This window comes from Anarhichas minor, unplaced genomic scaffold, assembly GCF_050575085.1.
Source record: "Anarhichas minor isolate MPS153535 unplaced genomic scaffold, ASM5057508v1 ptg000095l, whole genome shotgun sequence".
Lineage (NCBI taxonomy): Eukaryota > Metazoa > Chordata > Actinopteri > Perciformes > Anarhichadidae > Anarhichas > Anarhichas minor.
The window spans coordinates 437,356-461,570 of record NW_027466541.1 but is presented as its reverse complement, the minus strand read 5'-3'; the positions used below and the strand labels follow the sequence as shown (position 1 = coordinate 461,570).

General features: G+C 40.9%; 2 protein-coding genes and 1 non-coding gene across 3 annotated transcripts; all 3 read right to left on the bottom strand.

The window, feature by feature from the left end:
• Nucleotides 1-430: 430 nt before the first annotated feature.
• mak16 (MAK16 homolog (S. cerevisiae)) lies at nt 431-4,758 on the bottom strand. The gene is made up of 10 exons (XM_076082429.1): nt 4,599-4,758; nt 3,602-3,651; nt 3,174-3,283; nt 2,491-2,555; nt 2,216-2,367; nt 1,962-2,016; nt 1,799-1,873; nt 1,602-1,709; nt 1,462-1,527; nt 431-879 (listed from the first exon to the last, which is right to left on the bottom strand). The coding sequence occupies exons 1-10, from the start codon at nt 4,611-4,613 to the stop codon at nt 664-666; spliced, it is 912 nt and encodes a 303-aa protein (XP_075938544.1). The 5' UTR covers nt 4,614-4,758; the 3' UTR covers nt 431-663.
• An 8,685-nt stretch (nt 4,759-13,443) lies between these two features.
• LOC142939288 (small nucleolar RNA U13) lies at nt 13,444-13,545 on the bottom strand. The gene has a single exon (XR_012949946.1). It is a non-coding gene; the product is annotated as a small nucleolar RNA U13 (small nucleolar RNA).
• Nucleotides 13,546-14,632: 1,087 nt separating this feature from the next.
• spinb (spindlin b) lies at nt 14,633-20,975 on the bottom strand. Its single transcript, XM_076082430.1, is given in 7 exon segments — nt 14,633-18,602; nt 19,170-19,403; nt 19,827-19,982; nt 20,409-20,503; nt 20,660-20,708; nt 20,832-20,859; nt 20,861-20,975. Coding segments are annotated over 7 exon segments (792 nt in total). The 5' UTR covers nt 20,891-20,975; the 3' UTR covers nt 14,633-18,402.
• Between the last annotated feature and the right edge of the window lie 3,240 nt (nt 20,976-24,215).

The following is a 24,215-nucleotide window of genomic DNA, read 5'->3' as shown; positions in this document are numbered from 1 at the left end:
TTTCCCCAACAATCATGTTATCACTTCATTTCATCCTGAGACTGTCATAGTGAACGTGTGAATTATTTTATGTCATAGTGAACATATGAACTCTTTAGTTATCACAGGTCAGTGACCTTTGACCTCCATATAATCTAATTTACTCTGAGATATTTTCTAAAAACTAAAAGTACATCTTTACATAATAAATCTTTATTCCCACTGTTAATCAGTTAATAATCACTGTTAATAATAATAAAACATGAACTGAGAAACATTGAAAAATAAAATGCAGGTGCTAAAAAATTATGTCTTTTTATGTCGTATTTTGTCACCAAAATAATAAAGTTTCTCTTCTTAGTTCAGGTCTTACGTTGCACATTAATATCGTCGGTAGATTGTTTAAAATAAAACAGTTTGTTAATCTACAGAAACACAGAAAACCAGAAGCTTTACATTTTCTTCCAAAATTGATTTATTGACACCGTTTCTTTGTTTTCACAGATTATTACCAACTCAATATTTAATAAAACAAAACAGTTATTCTGAAGAAGATAAAGTCACTTCGGGTGATCTGATCTGATTCCAGGTCAGATCCGTCCTGTGTGTCCATTAAGCAGCCTGATGAGGGGGCGTGTCCTCAGCAGAGAGTCACCGTCTGATTGGCCGCAGAGGGCTGTGACATCACGACGTGGCTGTGCTCTTGGGGGCGGGCTCTGTCTCGTACTCGATCTCCACGAACGCTCGCTTCTTCCTCGCCGCCGAGCCGCTGGCCGGAGATTTACCTTTAGACCCGGAGGCCTTCGTCTTCCTCTCCACCTCCATCTCCTCCTCACTGGACGACTCCTCTTCCTCGTCTTGCTCCTCCTCGTCGCTGCTCGTCCTCAGTTTGTTCATGTCCTGAGAAGAAACAGAAAATACTCAATGTTAAAAACATCGTCTTCATCTTTATATTATAATAAAGTTATAATAAGAGTTTAACTCATCTAAACTAAGCGCTTCATAAAACACACGAGAAGTTTAAAGTTGAATGTTTTAATGTTGTAAAGATGAAAAGAAGCTTCTAGAAATCTAACCAGCTTCATGACGACAGATTCTGAATTTCACATTAAAAGCTCTGAACGGTTTCATTAAACGAGTTTAAATATTAAATATTCATCAAACAGGTCAACATATTTAATATAAAACTGTTTATTAGTACTTTCCAAATGTTTTTTTAATTACTCGTTTAAACTTTGAATCGTGTATTTATAGATTCAATCGTCTTCAAATAAATTAAATAATAATTATGTTTATTATTAATAAAATAAATGTAACTTGTGTTTTTAATGATGTCATCATAACTGTTGTTCTGCACTAAAGACATGTTCTAGTTCTCTGCTTCTAGTCATCATGGTTCTGTTTCTATAGAGGAGCAGGACTTTTATTTTGAAAATCGAGACCACAGGAGGCGGAGCTCTGACTCCTCTGATGTCTTTTTACCTCGAAGTCGCTCAGGTCGCTCTCCTCCACTTCTTCTTCTGCTACAAACTCTCTCTTGCCGACGTCCTGCAGACAGGAAGTAGACTCGTTAGCATGACATCACTCACATCACCTCAAACACAGCAGGAGACCTTCATCACCTCGTCCTCGTCCTCCTCCTCCTCTTCCTCCTCCTCCTCGCTCTCCTCGTCCTGCTGCTCCAGAGCTTTGTCGAAGGCGTGGACGGGGAAGTTGTAGATGTCTCCGTACTGAAAACACAGAACAACAACTTCATTGTTTCTGTTCTGGTGGACGGCGGACGGCGGTGGATAAAGCTTTGAGGACGAGGTCGTCGTACCGTTCCCTGTTTCAGTCGCTCCAGCAGCTCCTTCTCGATGGCGTTGTCCAGCTGAGCGGCGATCAGAGCTTTCTCCTGCAGACGGGGAACAGGTAATGGTTAACGGGAGGAGTTAACAACGTGTGTGTGCGTAGACGTGTGTGTGTGTGTGTGTGTGTCTCACCTCTTTCCTCTTCTCTCTCCTCTCCACCTTCCTGCTCAGAGGAACTAGTTTCCTCCTGAAACACAAACAGTTTAACGTCAGAGGAGGAAGTTTAGCAGTAAAACGTTTTATAAAGTCGTATTAAAATAAAACTAAAGCGCTTTATTGTCTTATTTGAGCACAGTTACTTCCTGCGGTACTAGTTCTCAGTACTGTGTAGTAGTACTGTGTAGCAGTACTGTGTAGCAGTACTGCAGTACGTCAGCAGTACTTACTGTCTCTTCAGGACCAGCTTGCGCATCCGGATGAGGTACTGAGTGATTTTGGTGAAACGTTGTTTGCATTTGTGTCGAATGAATCGAGGCCAGTAGATCAGGTTCTCATCGATCATCTCCAGAGCTTTCTCATAGTTCTTACTGAGCTTCACCTGCAGACACACAGTTATATAGTAGAAGTACACACACACGTGTATTTATGTGTATATATAGAGAGAGGTTAAACGTGCAACGTAAACAAGTGTTCAGACATTAGAGGAACAGGTGAAGCTCACCTTCTCCCACATCTTAGCAGGAAACGCTGCTCTCTCGATCACCTTCATGTAGAGGAAACACTGACCTGAGGACAGAACAACACAACCACACGTTACAGCTAGTGATTCACTTCAGCTGCTGCTTCTCTCCTCATGTCTGGATCCAACTGTTCTACGAGCGTTCTTCAACCAGAGGAGACTTCAGGAGCAACGCTGACAGAAAAGAAGAATTCATTTGTAGAAGCTTCAGAATCAGAAAGTGTTCAACATCCACATGAGAGTAAAGATCACAGCTCACAGGACGCTCGACCTTTTTTTCTCAGGGTTTATATATACATATATATATATACACATATATATATATATATATATATATATACACATATATATATACACATATATATATATATATATACATATATATACATATATATACATATATATACATATATATACATATATATACATATATATACATATATATATGTATATATATGTATATATATGTATATATATGTATATATATGTGTATATATGTATATATATGTATATATATGTATATATATGTATATATATATATATATATATATATATATATATATATATATATATATATATATATATATATATATATATATATATATATATATATATATAATCATCATCACTGTAAGAACATTGAGGAGTCTTGCAGAGTGACTCACCCTTCTCCTCTCTGATGGTGGCGTACTGGCTGTTGGCCAGCGGGCAGGACGAGCGGTTACACAACCCTGTGATGTTGAACTCATTCCGACAGAAGCCCTGACTCTTAGTCCTGCACACACACACACACACACACACACACACACACACACACACACACACACACACACACACACACAGTGTATTTATATTTATTACATCTACTACATGTCAGTGTATTCGTTACTGTGCAGCTTTCTACCACGAGTATACGAGTATATATTATGTTATATATTATTTAAGCCTATAATTTAACTTCTGCGCTATTTCATCTGTTTTTATATATTTAATGAGATATGAAGGAGAACGAGATCTCTCTCTCTGTAGCTGTGGTGCACACGAACAATAAAACTATCTGAATGAATGAACAGTTGATGAGTTTGAGACTTACTTGACTTTAAAGGAGCAGAACTGTTGGTTTCCAATAATGTCCCAGATCACCTGAACACATCACAGTCAACATGTCAGAATACAACACTGCTGGTGTGTTAATAACAACAACAACAACAACAACAACAACAACGTGTTCAGTGTTACAATAGTAGCACAAAGAGCTGCTTGGTAGCTACATTCTGAATGTACAATATTCATTAATAAACTCAACACACTGAGAAGCTCTGAGAATATTCAGAAGAGAAACATGAAAATAAAAGTTAATAAAACGATGAATAGAAGAAAATAAGTTCCCACAAAACTACCAACATGTCTGAGTGACGTGTTGGAGATAAATACAAATAAAAATACTTTTTAACAATAGAGTGTGACGTCACATTAGACAAACAAACTGGGCCCATCCAGCTCATTGTTAAGATATGAAACAATATTTTCCAGATTAATCATAAACGTATAAAAGAGGACTACAGTCAGTCACGTGCTGCTGAATGAAGTCCACACACGATGTTACTGCAGTGTGTATGTGTGTGTGTATGTGTGTGAGTGTGTGCGTGAGGTTAAATTGTGTGTGAGTGTGTGCGTGAGGTTAAATTGTGTGTGAGTGTGTGCGTGAGGTTAAATTGTGTGTGCGTGAGGTTAAATTGTGTGTGAGTGTGTGCGTGAGGTTAAATTGTGTGTGAGTGAGGTTAAATTGTGTGTGAGTGTGTGTCTGTTTACAGAGAAGTCAGACATTAAAACAGATGTTTGTAGAACGGAGTCACGTTCCCAGCTAGCTGACAGTCAAACCGTCTAAACACGTTAATACAACACTACAGTTCTACATGTATGTATTATAAAGATGACTACTGTAGCTACTAGACAACACATATAATATAGATATATTTTAAATAGTCTACATGTATCCTCTTTAAAACAGTTACCGGTAAGCTAACGTTAGCATGAGGCGTTAGCAGAGCACATTAGCGGCTTTAAATAACTGTATTTATTAAACTCACGTCGTCGTGTTGCATCTTGAGTTGTGCGCAGCTTCACCTCCACCACACTTCCGTTTGTTTACTGATATTTAAAGAGTTGATATTAAGTTCTGAACGAGTTCTTCTGCCTCTGTGAGCCACATGGACGGTCAGGGAGCCACCATCTTTGTTTGCATGGGTGAAGTCTCGGCGTAGTGACGTCACTGCAGCGAGGAAGTATCGCGAGATTTGGCATTACTTTTTTAACACAATACTTCTCTGTTTGTAATGTTCTTTATACAAATATGTAAATGTACTAAATATTCATATAATATTTGTTTTTTAATGACAACCCAAAACAACCAAAAGTTAAAGAAAGTTTTACTAACTACTATAAATAATAATTACTTATTATTTTATTGGGTTTTATGTGTAAACGTGAACAGGATTCTGCTGTAAACTAATGAGATTTTAATTAATGTATAAATACTTTTTTATTTTCTAAATTAAAACTAAACATGTGATGTTGATGTAATAATGATAACGTGACACCGTGATTCAAAGAGCGGGAGAGGAACTACACAAAGATTGAGCGCCATCTTTGAGGTTGTGATCTTTCCGGTTCATGAGTATGATGATTGGTGCGTTCACGGACTATCCGTGAAAGGTGCAGCCCAGACCGTATGAACTGAACCGGAAATCATGACGTCATGTCTACTATAAATAAAATAACATCTCTGATTTAATAATCCTGAAAGTAAATATTGTGCCTCTGAAGGCAAAAACTGGAATATATATATATATATAAACTGGTCCCACCAAGCTAGCTTCAATTAGGGATTTATTTGGGTTGTATTATTCAAACAAAAAAATGTCTTAGCCAGGAAAGAATTTAGCAATATGTAAATGATGAATGCAGGACAATGGCTGGAATAGAGCAGGTGTGTCTGAAACCTTCAATAACTTTGTTTTTGTTTTTTGGGGTCACTTATGATCAGCGGCAAACAAGTGGCGAACACAACTTTTAAGTTGATTTTGTGAACTTGTTAGCAGACAGTTGTCTATTTACACATTAGCATTAGGTTTTACACACATTAGGTTTTCTGGCCATCTGATGAATATAAATCGAATATTCACTTAAAAAAAAGAAAAAAAAGTGATTCTGTGAGTCAGTATTAATAATATCTAATATATTTATATGTGACAAATTAAACTGACTCATAATTGTGATTTTTTTTTATCCAAATAATGATTAAAGAAAATTAAAAAGCTACCAAATCTATTTTACTTACTTTTAATTTTATATTTTACCTTTTAGTTTCTTTGAGGAGAAAATAAAAGTTATTTCTACAAACGTGTTCAATAACATAATATTACTTTATAGTTTCCATGAGGCTCTGGTGTGAATGTCATTTATTATACACTTTATATTTTTACTCTGTTGTATTTTACTTCTTTCTATTTTAGTTGAATTTTGTCCTTGTTGTGGCAAAATGACGAGAAGAGACGGCGAACTGAAGTCTGCAACCAGCGGGAAGTGTTTTAATAAGATCAAGCCAACATCAACCAGTTCAGCATATCGAAACAAATCCAAATGTATTACTTTTCACAGATCACTTTTATAGTCAGGATTCACCCCCCTTAAGTTACTTTCCACCAATCAAACCAGTCTGTTGAACCAAAAACAAAGCACATCTGGCCTCTTCATTATGTCATGTTCTCATGACTTTGTTTGGGTCAAGGTAACCTTTTGGCAGAACACACAACTCTTTTACGGGAAATGTTTTGGTAAGATTGGAGAGATTTATTACAATTTGTCTGGCGCTTCCTAATCACTTCCTAAGAATGTTTCTATTAGCCAGAATGTGTTATATAAGCTGTTTACTTGTGAAGCCAAAATGTGTTCAGTTCAATCCTAAGTTATATGATGATTTTCTTCAACACATCCCCCCTTTGTAGTTAGTAAGATAACTCAAATAACATCACTCAATACTAAGGTTCACTTTCATATAAGGGCGAAAAAACCCACAGGTTGCATTACAGGAAAAACTCCCTTATGGTCCTTCCCCGCCAAGCGACCACCTTCTTGGTATGAAGTGAATCTGTTCTTGCTCACAAACATGTATTAACTGATACATCACACATTTTAATTTCTGCAAAATATTGAACAATATATCGGTATTCATTAGATGCAACGTCTAAGATCAAACTATGTATTTACGCTATAACACTTGTACACAGACTATCTGAATCATGGCTATGAATCGTGATTTTGAATATATGTGTAGAAATATCTGATTATAATACATTCAATTTATAGTGAAACAGTTTGGACAGATAATAAAACATGTGACGTGGTGTATTTTTGGACGTGTATGTACTTTCAACAAAGTTCAGGCTCTCGTTTTTATGCTGAGATGCCTCCTAGTCCTGTTTCCTCCATGTCATCTGAGTCCTCCAGATAGTCCGGAATGGGAAACAGGTCCAGAAACAGGTCCGGTCGTCCAACCACCATTTGAGCGAACTGGGCCTTTGTCCCTCGCTCAATCGTCATCATGTTCATCATCTGAGCCAGTTGGAGGTTTATCATGACACCCATCTGTTTGTCCATGCTCCTCTGGCACTGTCTCCTCAGGATGGGTACGATGCAACATACCAATAGAAAAGCCACAATTAAAACTATTAATGCGCTAATGCCTGCTTTTACCAACACAGACCCCCATTTTCCCAAAATTTGTTCTAACCAATCCCATGACCACCCCCCCCCCCCCCCCCCCCTTGCCAGCATTGACCTTAACCTCCTGTCTCAAACCCCGAATTTTCCCCATTGCAACAGAAAATGTCCCATCAGGTGCAGTGTTATTGGGAATGAATGTACAACAATGTTTCCCAAACATTTGACATACCCCACCTTTTTCAGCTAGAATCCAATCTAATGCTTGCCTGTTTTGCCATGCCATTGTACTGGTCTGGTGAAGCTGCTCACCCAACCCCTTAAAGGCCTCATCAGTGTAATTCATGAACTTCTGCTGATTGTAGTAGATATAATTGATCCAGTCAACGTTTTTGTTAATAGTAATCCAGGGTAATATAGATTTGAGTCCTGCCTTAATCTCATCTTGTGCTTTGAACTCCTTTGGAATCCCTCTAGGCTGTCCTATAGCGTCTAACTGGATACTTTGGTCCAGCGTGGATTGTCTCTTATACCTACGCTTCCCATCGGGCACTTCCATCATTTTAATTGTTTCCCCTGCCCCGTTATACTGTATATCACCACTACCGGTAACCTCATTCGAACCAACGCGCACAGCCCTACCCATCTGGGCGGCAGAATATTCAGTAAAACATTTTCACCACACATCCAATAACTGTCGGCTATAGCTGTTGTTTGTTCACTCAACAAATGAAGAGTGGGAATGGTCATAGTTATGTTTTCACAACTTTGATCAAGTGGTATTGGGTTTTCATACCATACTGGTCTCCTGATGAACGAAGAAGTAATGTTAGCCTGTGGGAACCAGGACACCACCCAAGTTATTTTACAGTACACGGTAGTATTGCCTACGTCAACCCTTCTCTTGTCTGATGCAAATCCACCGCTGGCAAAACATTCATACTCTTCTAATTGATGTACTTTATAATTAGTGGGAGGCTCATTCTGTGTTGTGGAAATCATAAATTCTGCACATGCATTTCGTAGTTGATAGTCAGGATACAGATCTAAATAGTTGTGTTTCTTTTGGGATCCATACAAGAGTCTACATTGAACACCACACATAGGAAGTCTGAAGATTGAAGCCAACCCTTCTCTGGGAACGAATCTTCCCTCTCTGCATTCATGCTGTTGTGTCTTTGCGCACTCTTTGAAAGTATGTTTTTCTGGGACCACTATAGGCAATGTTGTTGGAGCTTCTGAACACATTATGCATTCAATGGAGGTCATCTCTTTTACTGAGTACCATGCCCACTTATACCACCCATTCTGATTAGCATGCTCCCAGTCTTCATCTCCCGTTATTCTAACACTTCTCTGCTTTGGCCTAAATTGGCTCACTGAGTCTTCTACATCATCTACCGTTCCATTCCGTCCCCCCCTCTGGGTCATAGTTGTCATAGTTATCATAATCATAAATTATGTTGTTACCTATTTTTATAGCTCCTTCGGCTTTCTTTACCGTTGGAACGCTAGTTGAGTTAGTTACCACTACATTAGGAATTACTGCCTTAGTCATCGTGTCTACTTGTTTTCCCGTTGTTGGTACTAACGGATGGCTTGATTTTGTGCTAACCTCACTTGGCACTGTCACTTGTATAGGAGTGCTTGGAACTTTGATTGGCCATGGCTTTGGAGTAGTAGTGACAGCGGTTGTACCGCTGCTCAAATTAACTCTTAAGGTTGGAGTGATAATGGTTGTTACCTTATTTACCTTTGCTCTTATGGTAGGAGTATTAACAGTTGTAACATTTATCTCACTCTCAGACTTTACTGGCTTGGGGGTAACTGTATGGTTACCACTATTGTCGATAGGGTTCATCAATGGTATAACTGTTGGACTAGTTTTGGTTATTTTAACAGATGGAGTGGTACCGTTTGCTTCCTTTTTTGTCAATTTGGCAGTTACGTTATGGTTTTCTATCATCTCTTCCCATTCCCACATGGTGTGAAGTTGTCTCTTTCTACGTATATTAGCATGCAACTGTCTGAACACTTGATATGCTGGTTTGAACTTTAATGACAATGCTGGCATAGGTCTTGGTCTAACATGGGTTGGAATATATGTGGTTGCATCGTACTCAACTGATTCATGGTATCTGGCTCTCCTCCAGGATGGCTGAGTCATCATTTGGCCGCTGTCCTGCATGCTCTTTGATGTCGTCACAGGTTTCACTACCGTCAGCCTCTCCTGCCCCATGCTTCCCGACAGCATCCATATCAGAAAGCTCATTAGTTTCAACATTTGTTCCAGGCTCACCTTGTTTGTCATTGTCTTCTGACTTTACACCATCCTTGTTTTTGTCTTGGACTTTCGTGCAATGACTCAAGTGATACCACGTTGTACTTCCTTCGACCTGGACAGCTGTTGGCGTCGCTCGCACCACTCTGTAGGGACCTTCTCGCCTTGGCTCGTGCCACTTTCGTCTGAAGACTTTAATGTACACCTGGTCCCCTGGTACCACTGGTTTCTCGGGCTTCTGGTCGGAGCCCGGCTCCTTTCCTTTCTCCTGTAAATAGATGGATCTATGTATGGCAGTTAGTTGCTTCATATAGTCTTTTAACTCTACTTGCAGTTGTTCAAGTGGGGGTCCCTTGTAGGGCCCCCTCAGTTGAGGTGCTGGCATAGGTCTGCCTGTTAGCATTTCATGCGGTGTTAAGTGCGTGCTTCTGTGAGTTTGCATGCGATAGCTCATTTGCGCAAGTGGCAATGCATCTACCCAGTTTAGCTTAGTGCTTGCACAGATCTTATTCAACTTTGCCTTTCGCGTTCCGTTAATCCGTTCCACTAACCCTTGGCTTTGTGGATGATACACGGCGCCCAACCTCTGTTTGATTCTCAACTGTTAAATGGCTTAAACAAAATCCCCTTGGCCACTTTCTGCACAAATGCTGAACCATTATCTGAACTTATTTCTGATGGTATGCCAAATCGTGGGACGACTTCCTGAGTCAGAAATTTGATAACTGTGTCAGCTCCGAGGTTCTTTGATGGAGTTGCTTCCACCCAGCGACTGAATCGATCAATTACCACGAGCATATATCTCTTTCCATATGCTGATTTTATCATGTCCACATAGTCTATGACTAAGTGTTTAAACGGCCCTTCTGGGACTGGGATGTGTCCCACAGGTGTTTTTATGCTTTTGCGCACGTTGTTTTGAGCACAGATTTCACATTGGTTCAACACTTCATCCACCATTGCTTGCATAAATGGTGACCAGTACCCTTGTCTCCTCAATCTTTTCAGGACCTCCCCCCCTCGAACAGTGATCATCACTGTGCGATTCTGAAATGAGAATGGTCAACAATGCAACAGGTGCTACCAACAATCCTTGATGTGTTCTCCACAACCCCTTTCCATCAATTGTTGCCCCCCTCTGCATCCACATGTTATGTTCACTTTGGTCTGCCTTTTGTTGTATCTGAATAATGTCTTCGGGCGTGACAATGGGCTCTAGTGACACCACTGGTGATAGAATAGCTACCTTACACTTGGAAGCTGCTTTTGCAGCCTCATCTGCAGCATTATTTCCCCTTATAATGTCATCATTCCCTTTCCGGTGTGCCTGACATTTAATGATTGCAAGCCTCGTCGGGCCCATCATCGCTGATATCAGGTCCATTATCTGTTTTTCATGCTGTATTGGACTTCCGTCTGTTTTTCTGAAACCTCTCTGTTTCCACAATGCTCCAAAGAGTTGTGTGACGCCTAGTGCATACTGGCTGTCAGTGTAAATGTTTGCGACTCTGCCTGTAGCGAGTCTGCATGACTCAGTCAATGCTTTTAATTCGGCTAGCTGTGCTGAACACGGCTGATCACAACCTTCAGCTTTCACTGTCACAAAATCACTGCCTATTTGCTCAATCACGGCAAATCCAGCATGATTACCTAAGTAGTCCCTGTAGCAGGACTCATCCACAAAGTACGTCACATCTGCGTTCACCAATGGAGTAGACTCTAGGTCAGGTCGCAACTTGGTGTACTTCATTGTCTCTGCCACACACTCATGTGGCTCTCCTTCAAATTCAAATGGAACAACATTTGCTGGATTCGTAGTTGTACATTTCTTTATTGTCACATCAGGATATGTCAAGAGCGGCATGTACTGCAAACACCTTGCTTGAGTCACCACAAACTTTCCTTGGTTTATCAACTCAGTGATTTTGTGATGTGCGTGTATGATTACAGGGTACCCCATCGTTACTGTTGCTGCTTTCTCGTATGCATAATGCACTGCTGCCAGCCCTTGATAAGATGGAGGCCACCCTTGTGCAACATTGTCAAGTTTCGTACTGTAATATGCAATCGGTTGTTTTGTACGACCGCTACACGTCTCTTGCATCAATACTGCTGAAACGTACATGTCCTGTCGATTAGATACATGGAGCAGAAATGGTTTGTCATAATCAGGTGTTGCAAGAGCCGGAGCTCTCTGCATCTCTTGTTTGATTGTTTCAAACGCTACCATGGACTTGTCTGTCCATTGTAACGGAGCTCTTAACGTCTGGTTTCCTGCCTCTTTCATAATTTCCCTTAGTGGAGCAGTTTTTTCAGCATAGCTTTCAATCCACTCGGAACAAAACCCAGTCATTCCTAGAAATGTCATTAACTGGCCAACTGTTCTAGGACGTGGAGCTTTACTCACTCCATCTAGCTGGGAGGGTGATGTTGCAATGGCCCCATGAGAGATCATTCTCCCCAGGTACTCTACTTGTGGTTGGCAGTACTGTAGTTTTGTCTGGGAGGCTTTATGTCCTCCTTCTGCTAAACTCTGGAGTACCTTGATTGAGTCTCGATGACAATCATCGATTGTAGATGAGCAGATCAACAAATCATCAACATATTGTATTAATGTGCTGTTAATATCAATATTTTCAAGATCCTGTTTCAAAATCTGATTAAACACGTGAGGGCTATGCTTGAAACCCTGTGGAATACGTGTGTAACTGAGTTGTCGTCCTCTGTATGTAAAGGCAAAAAGATGTCGAGAGTCTTCAGCCAATGGAATGCTGAACACAAATCAATTACTGTAAAAAATGTTGCATCAGGTGGCACATTCGTGAGGAGAGTATGTGGATTTGGCACCTCTGCTGGCCAATCTTGTACTACATCATTTACTGCTCGCAAGTCATGCACAAGTCGGTATTTTGTCTTGTCGTTTTTTAGCACTGGTAGTATGGGAGTGTTGCAGGCGCTGTACGTCTCAACCAACACTCCTGCGTTTATCAGACCTTCAATTGTCTTACTTACACCTTCTTCAGCTTCTGGTTTTAGCGGATATTGTGGCCGATAAGGCAGTTTCACATTTGGCCTTAGTTCAATTTTTACAGGATTGGCAGATTTTACCAACCCCACATCACTGTCATGTTTTGACCACACTTGATCTGGCACGTGCGTCAACATGTCTTTCATAAAAGTGTTTTTGCTCTCTTCACTTTTATTTGCAGTTCTTAGTGTTTTTCGTGTTGGAATTGTTACTACCTGCGGTTTTGCCATCATTGATGTTCCACAAAGGATTTTGATCATCTTATTATCACGTGACGAAAAGAGTAGTGGGTTGTCTGTTTCTTGCCACTCACGTCACTCTCATGACTTTGTTTGGGTCAAGGTAACCTTTTGGCAGAACACATGACTCTTTTACGGGAAATGTTTTGGTAAGATTGGAGAGATTTATTACAATTTGTCTGGCGCCTCCTAATCACTTCCTAAGAATGTTTCTATTAGCCAGAATGTGTTATATAAGCTGTTTACTTGTGAAGCCAAAATGTGTTCAGTTCAATCCTAAATTATATGATGATTTTCTTCAACAGTACTTCTGTATTTTTCATTTATTTACCTTATTGCTATTCTGTTCTGCATTTAATTGTTATTCTATTGTTTATGTATGTTTATATGTATGTTTATATTTTAATTTTACTCTTTATATATGTTTATATTTCTATTCCATTATTTATGTTTATTATTTATATTTGTATTCTATTTTGTTATATATGTTTATTTTTCTGAATCTATGTTTAATTATTTTTCTGTTTTATAATTACATTTTTACATATTAGTTCTATTTAATATTATCTTGTGTTTGTTAATCCCATGTTTGTTTTCTCTTCATGTGTTTCTATCGAAGATACATTTAAGTTTACTTTTAACATGACGTCATGATTTCCGGTTCAGGTCAGACGGTCTGAGGCGCAGATCGTAACAAGGAGGGGGGCTGCACCTTTCACGGATAGTCCGTGAACGCACCAATCATCATACTCATGAACCGGAAAGATCACAACTTTTAAGATGGCGCTCAATCTTTGTCTAGTTCCTCTCCCGCTCTTTGAGTCACGGTGTCACTTTATCATTACATTTAACATCTACTATTTATCTTCTGTATGTGACTCTAAAGTTATAAAACATCAGTCCGTGTGTTTAGATTTAGATTTAAAAGCTTTGGGAAAGCAGAGTTTATGTGGGAGTTTGTTCTCTGTCTGGAGCGGTGCATTGTGGGAGTGACGGCTGTAATATGTGAAGCAACAGCGACACGTGGCGGAGTGGAGGGAAACTGCACTCATATAAAGTTCAGATAATAATCATATTTTAAATGTCACTTCCTTTTCCTGTTTTTTATCTCGATACACTGAAGCCCAGTATATATATACTGTATATATATATGTGTAAAGGTATATACAGGACATATTTAGATATCTTACTGCAGTACAAGTACAAATACCACACTGTAAAAGTACACTGTCACAGTAATATATATTTATATATATCTTTACATGACCGTTCAGAGAGTTTATTGTTTTGGTCAGAAATTGATATAAATGTAGAAATTATTTACATTTTAAATTGCAGATGTCAAACATCAGGAGAACAAAAGGATATTACATCAAGTAGAAACTGTATTTAAATAAATGCATATATATATATTTTAGATATGTATATATATATGTATATATGAGTATATATATACAGTGCCCTCCAGAATCATTGGCACCCTTAGTGAATATGAGCAAAACAGGCTGTGAAAAAAATTCTTTGCTGTTTATCCTCTTGGTCTTTCACTCAAAATATTCACAAACATTTTACCTTTTCATTGAAGTCAAATTATTGAAAGAAAAAAAAAATGTGGACATTAAATAAATATTTTTAAATAATTTCTACATTTAATAACAATAAACTCTCTGAACGGTCATCAGGCTGATATCATAAATAACAGTATTTAACCGTCTTCATTCGTGGCTCTCCTCTATTTGTCGCCGTGTCTCACACGTTTTATTCATTTATTTCAGCTCATCTTTCAGACAGAATATCTCCTAAAACGTTCATTAATTGAACGTATGAAGGAGAAAGAAGAGACGGACCCGTGGGTGAAAAAGACAGAGATGGTTTATTGTAGTAAATATTGAGCTGGTCTCCGCTGTAGTTGGCACTCTTTAAAGGGACGACCCGCCACAAACAGCCGGCAGACGTTCTTTTTCCATCTTTTGCTCAATAACCCCACAAACAGCAGCAGCCTCTGGGACAAAGAAACGAGGGAAGAAGGGAGAGAACACAATCTGAGAAGAACCAAAAGGAGAGGCACCGAAAGCCACGAGAGACAAGTCAGCCGAAGAACCGAAGAACGACACGGAAACACAAAAACACATGCAACTCACATCGATCTACACCGAGCTCTATATAGGCATGCAAACACAACACTGCTGTGAACAGGGGCCCATCGACACACACACACACAGTCATATATACACACACACTCATATATACACACACACTCACTCATATACACACACACTCACTCATATACACACACACACTCACTCATATACACACAGTCATATATACACACACACACACTCATATACACACACACTCACTCATATACACACACACACTCACTCATATACACACACTCACTCATATACACACACACACTCACTCATATACACACACACACTCACTCATATACACACACACTCACTCATATACACAGTCATATACACACACACACACTCACTCATATACACACACAGTCATATATACACACACTCACTCATACACACACACCAGACCAATGTTTTTGTGTAAAATACAACCGACGTGTCGCCTCCTGAACGCATCACGGAGGCTGAAGATCCACCCAGACTCTGGTCATTGTCCCCCCCCCCCCCCCCCATCCAGCCAGGTGCATTGTGGGTATCCAGGTAAACACACACCTGACTATGAACCGTAAATATTTTATGTTTTCTTCTCGTCACAAACGATTCATTCTGACGTCAGAGAGCGATTCTTAAAGCTCAACATGTTTACGTGTTTGTGTTTATTTTAATGTTGTCATTGGTTCTCAGGTGTTGAGATTAATAAACACGTGTTCTAGAATCAGAGGTTCTAGACGTCAAAGACACGTTCTAGAACCTTCAAGTCTTCGTGTTCAAGAATTTGTTTATTTTAAGGGACATAAAATATATACTAAAAAAATATTCTAGAACAGTGAGAAAGATGTGCTGAAATGATTCTAGAACCTCCAGAACAACGAGAGTTCTCCGTCTCTGTGGAACCTAAAAGCAGAACGTCAAACGTGTTCAACAAAATGATTTAGACGAGATGTCAGAACCACCGACTTAAATCTGAGTGAAGTGTGTGTGGTTCCACGTTCCTCCGTCACGGGAAGGTTTTTTAAAACGCGGGACACGTTCCACAGAATCTAAACGAGTTCTATACATCACAACGTGTGAGGTTCCGACGTGAAAAACACGCGTTCTAGAATATTCAAGTCTCTGTGTTCTCGAATTTGTAGCAGTTTATTCAAAAGGACATAAAATGTGTGAGAGAGGAATGTGCTGAGATGACTCTAGAACCCTGTAGAACCTGACGCACAACGTCAAATGTGTTGAACCCTTCAACTAAATGGTTTTGGGATAAGATGCGTTCCAGAAAATCAAATGGATTCTAGAGTGGAGATGGATGGTTCTAGAATCAGAACCGATGATGTGAATGCGTGTGGGGTTCCACGTTCTAGTATCTGAAGCCGTGTGCTTCCCGTCAGCAAGGGTTCTACACAGACGACAGACTCCAGAGCGGAGTTATCAAACGACCGGCTCTACAGACGGAAACGCTAAAACTAACTTGACAGCAACTTCGGACTTCAACAGAACCAAAATGTGACGGAACCCACGACCACAGACTCGAATCAGGAACGTTCTAGATTCAAACCAGACCGGGACCCACAGTGAGAGAACCCTCTGAAATATGTTTTCCTTTCAGGTGTTCAGGCACAGGAGACGTGGATCAGGCAACATGGCTGCTAACAGTGACGTCACCGGTGGGTGGAGCTACATCAGCTACGAGCACACAGCATTGTGGGAGATGGAGTTCCTTCCATAAACACCTGTGACTGAGTTCTAACGGTTATGAAGCTGAAACACTCCATGAAGAAGAGGAGAGATTCAGCAAACATCTTCCTACATGTAAGTGGGTCATAAACAGCCAACACAGAAGAGAAGAAGAGATAATGTACAAAGAGAAGAAGAGTCTGTATGTGCCGGCTCATATCAACATATCAACAAGAGAACAAACTGTACAGATATGGAAGCAGGAGAAGAAGAAACGTCGGTTTGTTTCTTATAAAAACAGATAAATCAACACTGGGTCACTGGTTCTCTGTCTGAAACACACCTTTTGATCGAGGTCGGCCAATCAGAAGACAGCGCCCCGGACGGGGGGGAGGGGGGGGGGGTATTATGACGACTGCTACAGATTTTGGGGTTTTATTAAACTAATTAGAACGGATCAATACTGCATCAGGTGTCCGAGAGGAGACATTAAAAAGGAACATTCTGACATTTTGGGAAATACTTCAAGATAAACCTTCATTAACACTTTATAAACAGCTTATAAACATGTAATAAAGGGTTCATAACACACTCAAATGTAGTTGCAAGCTGATACAAGGAGAAATTGACAAATACTGAACATTGATAAACACTCACATCCACTAAAACTACATCGTAGTGAGTTATAGTCAATGGTTACAGACTGATAGAACGAGAGGATTTCCCAAAAGTGCAGCCCTGTTCCTTTGACCTTTGACCTGAACCTGACAGAACTCGTAAAAAACACATTTCATCATCATCCTGGTTGTCCAGCGTCTATGACACTTAGCTCGTTAGCATTCCTTCTGCGGCGGCTAGCGTCGCTAACAGATGCGGCCTCTCCCATTGTCTGATGTCATGAGGCATTATGGGTAATGTAGGAATCAGCAGCAACAGAAAAAAACAAAAACAAACGCTAAAAGAATGGAAAATAAAATAAAAACAGTCTCGTGTGGTCTGGTTTCTGTTGGTCTACAGGTGACCTGCAGGGAGGCGGGGTCAGCAAACTGCTCTGTGATTGGACGAGTTCCTTCCATGCGACCACGTAGACCTTCTGTATAAATGCAGATGGAGACAGACGATGGTTCAGCTTTCCGTCTTCCCGAAGACCCGGTCCTTCATGAACCCCCGCAGACTCAGACCGGACCAACTCCCAATCCTCCCCCGCCGCCCCCCCACGGCGGTCTCAAGCGGTCTGAAATGGTTTCAGGAAAAGGGGGAGGGAGGAGGTCTTTCTGTTCACTTGAAACAGTTCCAGACCTGCTTTGACTCTGGAGCGAATGATATTTGAGGACCTCAGGATCGGATCCTCAAAGAGGTTTTAAAACTGAACCAGATTTAATTTGTTGTTTTCAATTTTTAGCCACATTTCTGTTTATTATTGCCACAAATGTTCCAGGTTATTCCAAATAAGACGGGGTCGCTGGTCTTCTTTCGGGCGCTCGAACCAGGAAACTTCCTAACAGGGTCTAAAGAAGTCTGGACACTTATGATGATAACAGATGACTCGTCTCGGTCGTACTCGTCCCGTCTCGGTCGCAGTCTTCCTGTCTTGGTAAGGGGGCGGGGCTTACATAACCATGTATGTTTCTCTTGTTTTAAGGCGTTTCATAAAAGAGTAAAGAATGATATCATCTGTCTCAGGTGTCACTAGAGTTCGTGGAGTTGTAGTTTTTCTTCACTGGGGGGGTTTGGTGGGTCTAAGCAGGTCTCAGTAAGTCTTTTTTGGGGAAAGGGGGGGGAGGGGGTCCTGGACCGGGCGTTCTGGTCTTAGGAGGTCTTGACCAGGTCGTAGACGTAGATGTGAAAGTCGTCGTCGAACTTGATGAAGTAGACGGAGGGCTTGGCCTCCACCTGGTGGATCACCATACCCGACCGCTTCCCGCCGTCCTCTTTGGCATACTCCACCTGTTTGCCCACCAGACTGTCGACCACCTCGCCGGGTTCCCGCTCCGCCGCCACGCTGTCGTCTACCGAGAGGAAGACAGGGAGAGGGTTAGTCTGGCTGGTCACCAGGTCAGCGGCTGGTAGTTAATAACATAGTTATAAAATGTTTAATAGAGAAATATATTACAGCTTGACGTGTTCCTGAGGTTGATTTTAATATTTCAGAGTTAAAAAATGGTCTGTTTGACTCTAAATGGACCATAATGTACTAAATGAACATCATGCTGTATTGAAGAAGACTTGAAACTAGAGATTGAGACCATAAACTCATGTTTACAATGTTTACTGAGGTAATAAATCAAGAGAGAAGTAGAGTCATTTTCTCATAGACTTCTATACAACCAGAGGAGTCGCCCCCTGGTGGACACTAGAGAGAATGCAGCTTTAACACATGAAGCTTTGGATTAACTCTAAAGAACCGGAGGTTTGTCTCCTGGTCCTTTCAACCTCAAAGGCAGCACAGACCAGATCCAGTCATTCCCTTCCTACCTTTCACAATAAAAGCCCTAGCCATATAATAGTCTCATGTATTCATACTGTGTATTTGTCACAGCCCCAGTGTGTAAACATTGGTTCCCAGTAGAACTCACTGGAGTCGGGCATGATGCGCAGGTCTCCCTCCTTGTAGTCGTCCAGCAGCTGGTACATGTAGAGGACCGGGTCCTTCTCGTAGGTGATGTAGAACCAGGCGGTCATGATGGGGGCTCGGGCCAGCACCATCCCCCTCCACTCCTCCTTCGGCCCGTCCTCCGTCTCGAACATGTGCTCCACCGCTTTGCCGATCATCGTCTCCGCCAGCATCGAGTCGCTCACGCGGGCCGGAGCTGGACCAATCACAGAGAGGCAGAGGAGGCGGGTTAATGCTTTGTGTTTTTATTAAAGTCAATATTACAGACACAAGGGAAGTCACTACTCCTCCACTTGTTCCCTTGTTTCCTCCCTCCTTCACGTCCTCCGGACCATCAGTGAGTCAAACACATCTTTAGACAGACGATAAATTAATTAAACAACAAAACAATGCTTATCGTGAAAAAATGTATCAAGAAAAAGAAAAAATATAAAAAATATAGTATAACAGTAGTAATAATAATAATAATGACAATAGAAACAATAATTACAGAGTAATAAAGAAATAAATAACAATAGAAGCACCAGAACAAAACACAATAAAGAAGTAGTAGTAATGATAATAATTAATAGCAGATAATATTAATATTAATAATGATTATAAATATATAGCTCCTCACCCACTCTGTCGGGCAGGACCTCCAGCCCCACCACCCTCTCATCGCTGTACAGCTCCAGGCCGTAGATGCAGTCGAAGCCGTCGTATTTGATCAGGTAGAGCGACGGGTTGACGGGGACCTGGTCCAGGACCGTCCCCTTCCACTGGGACGATTTACCTGAGAGGAAGCAGACACACAAAGACGGATTTATTAACCGAGACTCTGATGGAGAACTTTCAAACTCCCGAATATAAAAGACAGAATGTAACATTGTCTAGAGTTTCATCCTTTACGTAAAAAATGTGAAGACACAACTGACCAGTGACAAAGTAGAAGAGTCATTTTAGTTATTCTAAATCATTACAAGTTTGCTGTCAGCTGACTCTTTGTAGTTACTTTGTGTCTCTTTGTAGTTACTTTGTGTCTCTTTGTAGTTACTTTATGTCTCTTTGTTGTTACTTTGTGTCTCTTTGTAGTTACTTTATGTCTCTTTGCAGTTGCTTTGTGTCTTTTTGTGGTAATTTCCTGTGTCGTTGTTTTGGACTCTTTGAAGTCTTAAATTGTTGTTTTAACTGTTTTCATATCACACCCCCCCCTACTTACTGCCCTCCTTCCAGATGTGCTGGATCCTGCAGCCCACTATGTTCCTTCTGGGCTGAGCCAGAGTCTTACTGGGACCAACACTGGTCCTCTGTTTCCTGCAGGGAGAGAAGAAGAAAGAGGAGAGAAACCGATGAAGAAGAGGAGGATGAGAAGGATAACTTCACCACAGAGAGAGAAGAAACACCCTGAAACTGTTTTAGTGTTCAGAGGGTTCATAACTCCAAACATCTGATTCCATCCGTCAGACTTACTTGTGAGAGTTCTTCTTCTTCATCATGTTTGCAGAAACGCCAGAATGTCCTGAAACACACAAACGCAGCATCCATCACTGACCAGGTGGTGCGTTCAAGGACGCCTCAGGAAACATTTTAATGTGGAAAACAAACCAACTAAATTCCCAAACATCACTTATAACGGACTCACCCCCATCTGCTCGGGGGGGCCGCGGGGCCCCTGGGCTCTTGAATGGGGTCTTCATTCATCCACCTGTAAGGGGGGCAGCCAGCCAGGCCGCCGGTCCAGACTAAACGCTGGGGGGTTGGTAGATGTGAGGGGGGGGGGTGGATGGAAGGGGTTAGGGAGGGAGGGGGAGGGATTGGGGGGGGGGGGGGGGGGGGGGGGGTGGAGGGAAAGGGAGGGGGGAGGAGGAGGAGGGAAGGGAAAGGAGGGAGGAGGTGGCGGGAGAGGAGCACCAGGAACTAGGCCGGGCCCTGGACAGGCTGCATACAGGCCGGGTGCAGACTAACACCTGGAGACTGAGGCGACGTCACAGCTGATGGACGCGATGAAGAGGACGAGTGTTCAGCCTGAGGAAGAAAAACCAGACATGAACATCAATGGGTTATTACCTGTTTAACGGGTTATTACCGGGTTATTACCTGTTTAACGGGTTATTAACTGTTTAACGGGTTATTACCGGGTTATTACGTGTTTACCGGGTTATTACCTGTTTAACGGGTTATTAACTGTTTAACGGGTTATTACCGGGTTATTACGTGTTTACAGGGTTATTACCTGTTTAACGGGTTATTACCGGGTTATTACGTGTTTACCGGGTTATTACCTGTTTAACGGGTTATTAACTGTTTAACGAGTTATTACCGGGTTATTACCTGTTTAAGGGGTTATTAACTGTTTAACGGGTTATTACCTGTTTAAGGGGTTATTAACGGGTTATTACCTGTTTAACGGGTTATTACCGGGTTATTGCCTGTTTAACGGGTTATTACCGAGTTATTAACTGTTTAACGGGTTATTACCGGGTTTACTCTAAAATCATAAATAAATCCTCAAACTCCACGCTTTTGTCTTAAACGTCTCGTTTTGTCCCAAAACTCAAAAATATTCCAGTTTAACAATAAAGACAACAGAGTTTGACTTTAACCACTAATTGATTATCAGGATATTATCGATCGTTGATAAAGATAAAGATTTATGTTGATCAGATGAACTATGAACTCTGTTAATAAACCATAGAGTTATAATCATCATAACTCAGAGTTCAATGCAGCGTTCTTCTTTTAAATATTCAGTTTATAAAGAATTAAAATCTGAGAATGTGTAGAAACTGATATTTTACTTTAGAACACGTTAATATTATAAGAGAGAGAGAGAGAGAGACAGAGAGTCATAGGTAAACTGAGCAGAACTTTCAGTAGAGGGTTAGGGTTAGACCAGGATCAACCAGACCAGGATCTACCAGACCAGGGTCTACCAGACCAGGATCAACCAGACCAGGATCAACCAGACCAGGATTGGATCAGACCAGGACCTACCAGACCGGGACATACCAGACCAAGATCAACCAGACCAAGATCTACCAGACCAAGATCTACCAGACCAAGATCTACCTGACCAGCATTGGATCAGACCAGGATCAACTAGACCAGGATCACAGTTTCAGTTTGTCATAAAACTGTAAAACCCTAACAGTGTCTGAGGAGACGCCTCACTCCTCCTTCTTCTTCATGACTCATAAACAAAGCTACGCTAGCTCGTTAGCATCGTGAGACGTAGTTCACTAAAGACGACAAACTGACATGTTCTTCACCTGAAAATAGAGCTTTAAGCTTTAAATATAATAGAACTATATTACATTCGAGATTTATGATTCCTTCTCATTAGATATATTAAAACCGGCCCCCCTCTTCCTCCTTCTCCTCCTCTTCCTCAGTAGTTTATAGTTACATGATATAAAATAAAGTCTCACTGTGAGACATCAGAGAGGTTCTTCATCATCAACACTGAGGATGATGAGGATCTGTGTGTGTGTCTGTAGGTGTCTGTATGTCTGTGTATATGTGTCTGTAGGTGAGTGTGTCTGTAGGTGTGTGTGTGTGTCTGTGTATATGTGTGTGAGTGAGAGTGTCTGTAGGTGTGTGTGTGAGAGTGTGTCTGTAGGTGTGTGTGAGTGTGTCTGTAGGTGTGTGTGTGTCTGTAGGTGTGTGTGTGTGTCTGTAGGTGTGTGTGTGTGAGAGAGAGTGTGTCTGTAGGTGTGTGTGTGTGTCTGTAGGTGTCTGTAGGTGTGTGTGTGTCTGTAGGTGTGTGTGTGTGTGTGTGTGTGTGAGAGAGTGTGTCTGTAGGTGTGTGTGTGTGTGTGTGTGAGAGAGTGTGTCTGTAGGTGTGTGTCTCACATTACACTAACAGCATGGGGTCATTAACGTGTTTCTCTTCTTATTAACTGAATGAGTTGCTGCTTGTTTTGGCAGTTGATGAAGATGACCATCTCAGAGGTCACAGTTTACCTTCCTCCTCCTCCTCCTCCTCCTCTTCCTCACTAACTGACCACCACGTAACGTAACGCTGGCTGAACTCCTACATGTATAAATGTGTGCACACAGACAGGTGGTCCAGTCTCCAGACGGCGGCCATATTGCGCCAGTATTTACAAAAAAAACAAAAAACCGCATCGGGGTAAAAAAAAAAAAAAAAAAGGCGCAAGCGAACAAAGGGAGAGGGGAAGCAGAGGCGCTAAGCTAGCTGCTTTTTACGGTAAAAACGTTAAAAACCGGACGAGCATACGGCCCGGTGACTGGCTCGTTCGTCGGTGCTTCTTACCGGTACAGCAGTCAGCGTCGCCGCATAATCCCGATCAACCGCCGTGGCTCCAAAAATTGATCCGCTCTGCCTCCCGTTTGGGGGTTCTCGAGCCGCTGCGTCAAGCTAGCCGCGCTTAAAGATGGAGGGGAAGGCGGAAGTCGAGGCGGCTCGGCCCTCCAAAATAAAAGCGCGGATTTTTTTGGCTGCGATTGATTTTTTTCGTCTTCTTCTTCCTCCTTTTTTTTGTTGGCGGGTTTGCAATGACAACTTTTGAAGGTGCAAAGCGCCACCTGCCGTACCGGAGTATGTAGACCAGGATCCACTTTACATTAGTCTGTTATAATAATACTCATTTAAAATATATATTTAAATAAAGAAATATATTTAAACATATATAAATAAATACATATTTAAATATAGATGAATAAATACATATTTAAATATAGATAAAGAAATATATACATTTAAATACAGTATATATATATATTGAAATATATAAATTTAAATACAGAAGAATATATTTAAATATATTTATAGAAATAAGTATATATATTTAAATATATTTATTTATTTATATAAATATATATATTCAATTACAAATGGTGTTCATAAAGAAACGTGATAACCCTCTGAGTTACCTTCACCTTTACCTCCATTTGTTTCTGGTATCCTTTCTCTCTAACCCTTTCTTTAATATATTTGACAGTTTATTATGTTCTGTTATAACACGGTCATATTATATTCAGCATTTTCAGTTATAATACAACA